At 39.2% G+C, this 8995-nt stretch overlaps 1 protein-coding gene across 2 annotated transcripts; it reads left to right on the top strand.

Moving 5' to 3' along the window:
* Positions 1 to 8109, top strand: LOC103143657 (CD9 antigen-like). Of its 2 annotated transcripts, none has more exons than XM_007560279.2 (9): positions 1 to 112; positions 309 to 461; positions 1896 to 2001; positions 2086 to 2183; positions 3097 to 3171; positions 3248 to 3349; positions 3461 to 3556; positions 5150 to 5233; positions 7137 to 8109. In XM_007560279.2, the coding sequence occupies exons 2-9, from the start codon at positions 396 to 398 to the stop codon at positions 7224 to 7226; spliced, it is 717 nt and encodes a 238-aa protein (XP_007560341.1). In that variant the 5' UTR covers positions 1 to 112; positions 309 to 395; the 3' UTR covers positions 7227 to 8109. The 2 variants fall into 2 exon arrangements, with proteins under 2 accessions (XP_007560341.1, XP_007560340.1); XM_007560278.2 differs by lacking the exon at positions 7137 to 8109 and adding an exon at positions 5503 to 6006.
* The last annotated feature ends 886 nt before the right edge of the window (positions 8110 to 8995 follow it).

Genomic DNA, 8995 nt, shown 5'->3' with positions numbered 1-8995 from the left:
AAGTCGAGGAGGCGGGGCTTGTCTCACGTTGAGGTAAGAAAATTAACACGCAGTTTAATCGGATGCTGTAGCGAAAGGCGCGTGCTGCTTTATCAAATCACAGCTGAAAAAGGTACTTAATTCATTTGAAGCTATTTTTCTTATATCAGTTTTTGCCATTTGGTTGGATTCAGATTGAGAATTGTGTTGGTAGTTCATATTTTCCGTGTTAAATATTTGACGTTTAAAAATATTACGGCGTTTGCTGACATTGACTTGCTCCGATATGCACTAACGCGTTTTTCCCCCTGTATGCTCCACCTGAACAGGCCCGTGCTGCTGGAAGAGCTCCACCATTCCCATTTGTTTTATCTTCAGACTTCAGAAGTGCGCAGTTTAACAGACCGCTGCTCATCATGGCTGTCGACGGATGTGGACTCGTGTGCAAATATATTCTCATCCTTTTCAACATCATCTTTGCTGTAAGTGAATTTAATTAAATTAAAAAACCACCACAAAAAGGCGTTTTAAGTGTTTATTGCAAAACACGAGTAGCGGAAGTGGCCGCTACTTGTGTGTGCGGTTACAGTTGATTTGTTCAGAGGTTTCGTTTCTCCAGAAATGCCGACGCTCTCCTTCAAGCGTTACCTCCAGTGTTAGCCTGGAGATGAGCCCTCTCTATTTAGGCTTAATTCCCGTTTGGTTGTTCATCAGGGTTTTTACATACTTTTTTTTTTTTCCAGTTGGTCTATGATTAGCCACTGCCACACCGAGAACAGGAACTTATCTTACTGCAAGTAACTCCTTTTTGTAGGAGAATAGTTACGAAATGAACCATCTTCAGCGTCATGATACATTGAGTAGTTCCTCTTGATAATGATAAATGGACGATAACACTAAACCCCTCTGGACTTTAAAACTACAGCGTCTCCAATAAATGAGGAAAATGTGTGTGTTTAGTCGTTAAGGGTTACTGAATGAATAAACACAACTCGGCAAGCTTAGAAGTATAAAATGACTTTCCTGTAAACATTTTAAATTTCCTCCATTTACTGTTTATGGGACTCCAGACGGTACCCATAGTGTCTCAAAGGGACACTGTCGTTTTTAGCTGTTACAACCAGCCAAAATCGACTTTTCTTTTCATTTTTTTAAAACACCGAAAATGCAGACATGGACAAAATGACGTTGGTCATCGTGATAGATTTCTGTGTTGGTTAATGTTTGGTCTATCGCCCAGGCCTGCGTCACTTCCTACCAGTTACTGCATCTGAGCAGTTCTCTACATTTTGTCAGGATTTAGGTTTTTCTGAGTTCTCTGTATGTTTAGTTTAGGTTTCTCTGTGTCTTATTTTGATCCTGTTCCCTGTGAGTCCTGTCTCCTCCCTAATTGTTTCCCAGCAGTGTCTAGTTCCCCAATTGCTCCCTGTGTATTTAAGCCCACCTGTTGTCTCTGTCCTTTGTCAAATCCTTGTCGGTTGTCATCGTATGTCAGTGTGTTAACCCTCCAGTAGAACTGTATAGTCCTCCTGGTCGGTTTACCTCTCGTGGTCAGTCCTTTGTTTCTGTTGCTACTGGTTTAAGCTTTGCTTATGTTCTCTGCTGTGCTGTCTGAACTGGACTGTTGAGCTACTTTCTATTAAATCATCATCACCTCTCAACCTGGGTCCTGCCTGCGTTCACTCTCACCACCTTTAACCACATCATGACACATTTGTGATATTGTACAGATTGATGCCATGCTGACAGTTTTGATTTGGTGTTTATAGGGCTCTACTTGTTGTGTATAAAGAGAAACTGCTTTGCACCTGTGGCTGCTTTTGGCTATTCGTGGAACCACAGCTGTTTGTGCTCTGACAGTGCTGCACCAAATAACACGGACCTGTGATGTGGTTTTGCTTCCTCTTTCACGGCAGGTGGTTGGGACGGCGTTTCTGGGCCTCGGTTTGTGGCTCAGATTCAGCGAAGGCACCAGAGGGATCTTTGATATCGACGCGCTCAACTCCAGCGCTTTCGTCATAGGTTTGTCGCAAACGCGTCGGTCGGTAACAGGCCGGTTCCAGATTACATCTTATGGCAAACTGTTCCTGTTTTCTGCTCCGTCAGGTGTGACCGTGCTGATCATTCTCGGTTCAATCATGCTGATTGTGGTGGCGTTCGGAGACTACGGCGCCTGCAATGAGAAAAAATGTGCCCTGCAAGTGGTGAGCCTATGCACACACACACTCAAATACACACACACACACTTAAGATTTATCAGGTTGTAACCAAACCTGTTGCAATAAGCAGCTGATGGCATGATCAATTCAATTGAGCTCACTGTTAATATCAGTTCACAAAGACATCATAATCCATTTTATTAATGGTTGTGATTCTGTGGTTTTATTTCTGCTTTAGATATTTATTGATTGCTGTTTTCTTTTCTGTCTTTAACATCTCTTCCAATTCCAGTGTTAAATGTTCTTAGCAAAATTAAAGTTTATTGTTCCTCAAGATGACAAACCTGTATTATGGTGCCATTATTAATATACTACTTGAAACAAAAATATTGTAATTTATCACAATAATACCAGGACAATGCAGCATCCAGCAAAATGGTACATAGTTTCTGTAGTGGTAACTCAGAGGTGATGCCGAAGCATCAAAACAACAGAAAATGATAATTAAAAACAGATAAAATATTTTTATTGCTTCATTTTGTTTTACATTATGTATTTGAATTGATTTGGTTTATATTTTTTTGTGTTTTTTTTATGTTTTGACTTTTTTTAAAAATGCAAAAGTATTTTGTTTCAAAAGGTGCTATGCAAATTAAGTATCACTTAGGTAGTGTTTGGGTTTTTGTCATTAAATTACACTCAGGATGATCACATCTACATGAGTGTATAAAAACAAAGTTATGAAATGTGGTATTTCTGGAATTCTGTCTTTCAGACATGCAGCCTTTTTGGCTCCAACTTAAAGAGAAAACAATGTTTCCAACATTATTCTGTAGCTACTTTTGAAAGAATCCATAAAGCAGATTTTATTGCAAATAAACTTGAACTCTTTTGATTCCCTTTTTGTTGTTTCGCTGCAGAATAACTCGCAGTAATCCATTTCTTCTTGTCCCTCCAGTTCTCCATCCTGGTCTTCTTTCTGGCTGTGGCCGAGTTTATCATCGGAGGACTTGCCTATTCCAACAGAGACACGGTAAAAGCCTCAGCCATCTGTCCCAAACCAAGCCGTCCTGATCGTACTCATGTGTTTTTGGGTTTTCCTCCCCCAGGTTGGACTGAGACTAGGAGAGTTTTACACAACTTTATACACCCTCTATGTGAATAGCCAAGATCCAGCAATTGGTGTCACACTCACATTCATCCACAACTCGGTAAGTGTGAACATTTTCTTGTTTTAATATAAAAATCTTGTGCATTTATATGTTGACATACATGGTAATTTTTCTGGGTACTCCTACTGACTTCCACTTCCTGTGCTTCAGCTGCACTGCTGTGGAATGACCGGAGTGCCGCTAGTTGAGCTGGTGAAGCAGACCTGTCCTAAACCAGACGGTATCATGGAGCACCTCGTCATGCCTGTAAGTGGCTTTCTTACCGTGGGAATCTTTTGATTATGATCACCTCTTGGCCTAGAGGTGGGAATGAATCCACTTCAAGAATTGAAAAGATTGTCGAAGGTGTGCCTACACTGGAATGATTCAGATTCAAACGTATTTGTCTGCTGCCACGGCCCAGTCAAAGTCCATGTCTAAATTCTATAGAGTCTGTGGTGAGATCCAATCAGACTGAGCTCGAGATATTTTGTAAAGTAAAACAGGTGAATGTTTTGGTTGCTAGAAATGGAAAGCAGATGGAGGCTCAAAAGATCTGAAGCAGGAGTTGGAGTGAAAATTAGTTTTATAAAGTGTTGACTAAAAATTATTCTCTGCCCAGTGTTGGTGTGGCACGTAAAATCCCATCTGGACAAAATGTGGAAAGTTTAAATACCAATACCTTCCAAGGGATTGCGTCACTCTTACTATAGATATAAGCTTATTTTAAAGGAGTAGGAATCTTCTTTTGTAAGTATTTCCTGACGCAAGAAAATGAGGAAGGAAAGTTATCAAAAATGTCATATTTATAGTCCTAGGAAACAAAGTCCAGGATGACGAATGAAACTCACAGACATACTATTCATGTGGGGAAAAAATAGAAAGAGAAAACATCTATTGGCCCTTCACCACCACAGGAAGCGTCTTGCACAAGAACTGCATATTTTCCTTGACACTGATTGGCTGTAACTTTACGTGTGGAGTAGAGTCAAAATATTGATGTTAGCTTCTGGGTTGTGGCCTGGGCTCTTAAAGAGCCGATTGTACCAGAAAGTGTAGATAAAACCTTTTCACCAACTGTTAAAATATCAATGAATTTCTAAAATTAAATATTATTGAACATCTTTTCAGTCCCTCCAGGATTTCATGATTCTTTTTGTGTTTTTTCTTTGCAACAAAAAGTGTTTGGTACTAATTTGGACATATTAGTGTTTATTTTTGACTGTGAATTTAACTCTTTATTACTCACTGTGTAGATCATAGACTGTAATCTGATATTAAGGCTGAGGCATCTGTTTAGTACAAGTAAGAGTTTTTGGAAATGTTTGAGAAAAATCTGCAATAAACTCCCAATTATGTATTGGCACAAAAACGTGTCGGTATTTGTTTTAACGTGAATTTCCATGATAATTCTCAACAAACTGGAGGGACTGATTTATATAATTTGGCAGCAAATGGATAAAAACTGCATTGATTTGACTTGTAACGTATTTAAGCTCAATTAGTGTTTAGTCTAAAATGTAGAGGTCCACATAAAAAGCAATGGCGGACCAGGTTTAGCCCACGGGCCTCGAGTTTGACACATGCTTTACACTTTGCGTCAAAATCCCTACCAAGATACATTTGGTATTCGAACCATTAAAATAGGCAACTATACATGAGCTTTTGGCCGTTCCTTCAAAGTGTTTCTCAGGGTTTAGCTGTTCGTAGAGGGTTCTGGTCCCTGATTCAGAGCTGAGATGCTTGTAGAGGTGGAAGTCGTGGAAAACCAGTTTGCTTCCTGCTGGTGGATTTGCTCTGTAAACTCTGGGTTGGGTGTTGAATCTTCAGGCACTCACAGCGTCTTCTGTCGTCCACCAGAACTGTCCCGCTACCATCATCACCGTCTTCGACAGCCGGGCGCCACTGGTGCTGGGCATCTTCGTCGGAACTGGAGCTCTTCTGGTAGGAAAACTCTGCATATTTGTGTTTGCTTAGAAGCAGGTCTAAAAGATAAAAATTTTCACACCAACAGAACGTCTTGTTCCATAATTCCTTCCTAATTTGACGTTTTAGTGAAGTGTGACCAACATTGTGATTGTAGATACGAGGGTGCAGAACAAGTTTGTGTTTTGCTCATGTTTTTAAGTTTGACCATCTTTCTCTCCTCCCCCTCCCACCTTTTTTTTTTATTTTTTTTATTTTCTCATTTCCTCCATCATTGCTTCCAAAAGATCGTAGCTCTGATTTGCAGCGGAGTTCTCAGTTCACAGATTCGCCATGCCTCCTCATCTCCTCAGTACATTATCCTGAACTCCAGCACCCCCTCCCTGGCTGCCCCTCAGCCGTACCATCAGCCGTACCCTCAGCATGTCACCGCCTCCAACAACTCCTTCCCCAACCAGGACCCCGCTGTCTTCACATCCCTCTCTGTGGTCAACGTCCCTGTGGCTCAGGCTTAGGAGGCTTCTCGACAGATTCCATTCTCGCTGTTGTGGATTTGTGTTGTTCCACAGCGTCTTGACGTGACAAACCCTTTGCTTCACTCGGCATGATCACGCTTGAGCTTCACACTTTGTAGAAGGAAAAAAAATCCCCCCCTCAGATATCTAAACTGTACTTTTGGGAAGATCATTCTCCAAGAAATTGGGAAAAGCACTTGTTCTGATGCAACCGTTGGGTTTCTATTGGTCAGAACTTTACACACCTCCAGCACGGACATGAATTTCATGATAATTTAGGACCTTAAAAGTAACGTTAACACTTTATTTGAAGGGGTGTGCATAAGACTGACATGACACCATCATAAACATAACACCTGTCATGAACATGAATTAGTCTTTATGAATGTTTATTACTGCTGTCATGAAGTGTCATTTGGTAGATAATGACACTTAATTGCAAAGCTGGCACTTTTAATGGACTTTCAATGCAACGTTTAGAGCAACTTTGCATTAAAAGTGTCATTATTTACCAAATGACACTTCATGACAACAGTCAGACATTCATAAAGACTAATTCATGTTCATGACAGGCGTTATGTCATGACAGTTTTGTGTCAGTCTTATGCACATCCTGTCAAAGTGTTACCAAACTAGCTAATGTGATATTTTTCAGGAATGGCTACAACATAGAACTTCTCTATTGTTTCAAAACAATAACTGAAAAATTACAACTTCATTTAGAGATATTTCAGGGTCAAAATTACTTGGACATCAACTTGAGCTTTGTCGGTTTTCTATTAGTGGGCAAAAAAAGGTCAACATTAAGATACTGTTGAAGTTTTATGGACCAAAAAACTAATTTGTGCCAGGAAATCTGAGCCATTTCTGATAAGTTGTCAAAATATTCTGACGATTGACTGGATGTAAACTTCTGACCAGAACCGGGTTTGTCAACCACCAAGTGGAAACAAATGATTTCCGTTCCACTAATTGGAGCAACACTTGCCGTTAATTCTCCAACTCAGTCTTGTTCTCACCTTCTTTAATCTAACATGTTGATGTAACAGGGTTGGATTTTTGTCCTTCAAATGTTTTCTTAGACAAACTCATTTTCTGATTTCACAGATGGTTTTTGTGTTTGTGGTTTGGGTGTAAATCTTCCATGTGGCTGGTTTAAATTTGTGAAAACATGGTAGAGGTGGAAGCGGGACATTCTGGTGTTTTCAAGGATGAACGTAGGAGCCTGGCACTAAAATCCATCCTGAACGATCAGATCTCCGTTAGCCGCTGTGAATGTATGCTGACCTCGGGACTAATCCGTTACCCGATTTGGCGTTTCGGTTGGACATTAGTGCCAGGTGTGTGCGGGGGTCTCTTTCCCCTTCGCTGTTCTTTACTTCCCTCCTTCTTTGTCTGCATGACAGATCACTGCCCTGGTCTGCGCCATTGTCCTCCTGCAACAGGTCAAGAAAGTGCACCAGGACATCACCACTTACTATTCTTCTGTGTACTAAGTCGTCATCAGTGACCATCGCTGGAAAGTCAGCCAGCAGATCAGTGTTTACAGCCTTTTCCAATGTGTGTATGTACGTGTCAACTACTGACTGCAGTTCCAGTTGGGAGGCTGGTGAAAATGCCGTATACCACTAGATGAACCAACTTTAAAAAAAAGGTACACCACTTGAGTGAAAATGATTCTGTCAATGCTAAACACAACTTGATTAATCTGCAAATTTTAGTAGCCAAACCAGACTGAGCCTTTTTTAAGAAATAGAACCGCATGCAGCCTCGTTGCACGTTAGCTCTTTTCATTTCTGTGATTTCAACTTGTTCTGTTTAGTAAGATTGCTTTAGCTCGTTTGTTGTTGCAACACTGGTGAACATCACTGTCGGCAATGTAAAAAAGGGATCAAAATGAAACTTTTAGAAGCTTTGATTGTATTTAGGTCTGATTATACATTTGAAACCTTTAATCTTGTTTGTTTCTTCACATGTCCCTCATGTGCTATGCTCAAAATTTTGTTAGATTTGTTCACTTTTTTAACATTTTTATATATAGATTTTAAGGTAAACAAAAACTTTTTGTTGTTTCCAACTACTTTTCATTTTGTTCTTATTGATATTTTAAGAGCCACAGCTATAGCCTGGAAGTTGAGTACCAAATAATAAGACCTTACAACATTCAAATGGTGTCTTTTAAAGCTGTAATTTAAAACTGTTGCCTTGGTATAAATTACTATATTGGGAAAAAAAGAGACATAATTTAAGTAATATGTTTAAAAGCTGAATGCCTTATTTTTCTTCACACTATCATGTAGTCTTGACTACTGCATTGTATTATGTTAGAGCTAAATATTCTCTTTAAGAGTTGTGGCTTTGCATGTTTCCATAAAAATAACAGAAAAAATTGCATGTGTGAATGTGTCATTTCCTTTTCACTACACTGGGAACGATCTAAGTCTGATAAAGAGATGCACGTTAAAGTATTTCAAAAGCTGGGGGAAAAGAAATATATGGCTTTGGACTATAAAAATGACAAACTTAAATGAGGTCATGTTCATTGTACTTGGTCAGTTTTTTTTTTTTTTTTAAAGGAATAGCCCCTTAATAAAGCTAAACTCACATGAGTCTACAGCTCAAAGTTCAGATATGGGATAAAGATTTGGGTTAAGTTGCTCTGAGCCACCAGGTTGTAAAGAATAGGGATGGTACCATGAAGCACCACCTGCTGCTTTCAGTCTCTGCTGAACAAACGTTTCAACCATAATAACCCCTGTTCTGCATAAAATGGAAATCCATTTTGTTAGTAAAAGGCAATAAAAGCCATGTGGTTCTTTACAAATTCAGATTCAGTTTGTCTAAGTTACATTAGGAACATCTTGACAAAATACAGCATCTGCCATGAACTTGTTTTATTCTAGTGAGTTATGTTTCTAAAATTGGAAGACATTTGATAATTTGCATGTATTGTATCTGGAGCTAATTACGGCCTCAATCCAGTAACATTCTGTATTACAATTTTTTGTTTTTTAAAGATCTTTTCTATTACTTTTCTAAGTTAGTTTCAAGAGCCCAAACTTTTTGAGACCAAGATCTATTTTTTCTCTGAGCGGCTGGTTGAGATTTGCCACATGACATGAAGATAGAAAAATTGTAAATGAAACTATGTGAATATACATAGTTTTATATTAGTTATAGCAGACAAAGTGATGGAAAACCTAATGCAGTTTCTTCCAATTTAATTTCACATAATTATCACAGTACTAGCCCACTGTTTAAATAC

Source organism: Poecilia formosa, unplaced genomic scaffold (assembly GCF_000485575.1).
Source record: "Poecilia formosa unplaced genomic scaffold, Poecilia_formosa-5.1.2 Scaffold114, whole genome shotgun sequence".
In the NCBI taxonomy this organism is placed as follows: domain Eukaryota; kingdom Metazoa; phylum Chordata; class Actinopteri; order Cyprinodontiformes; family Poeciliidae; genus Poecilia; species Poecilia formosa.
Note: the sequence above shows the minus strand (reverse complement) of the source record. Positions and strands in the feature narration are given on the sequence as shown.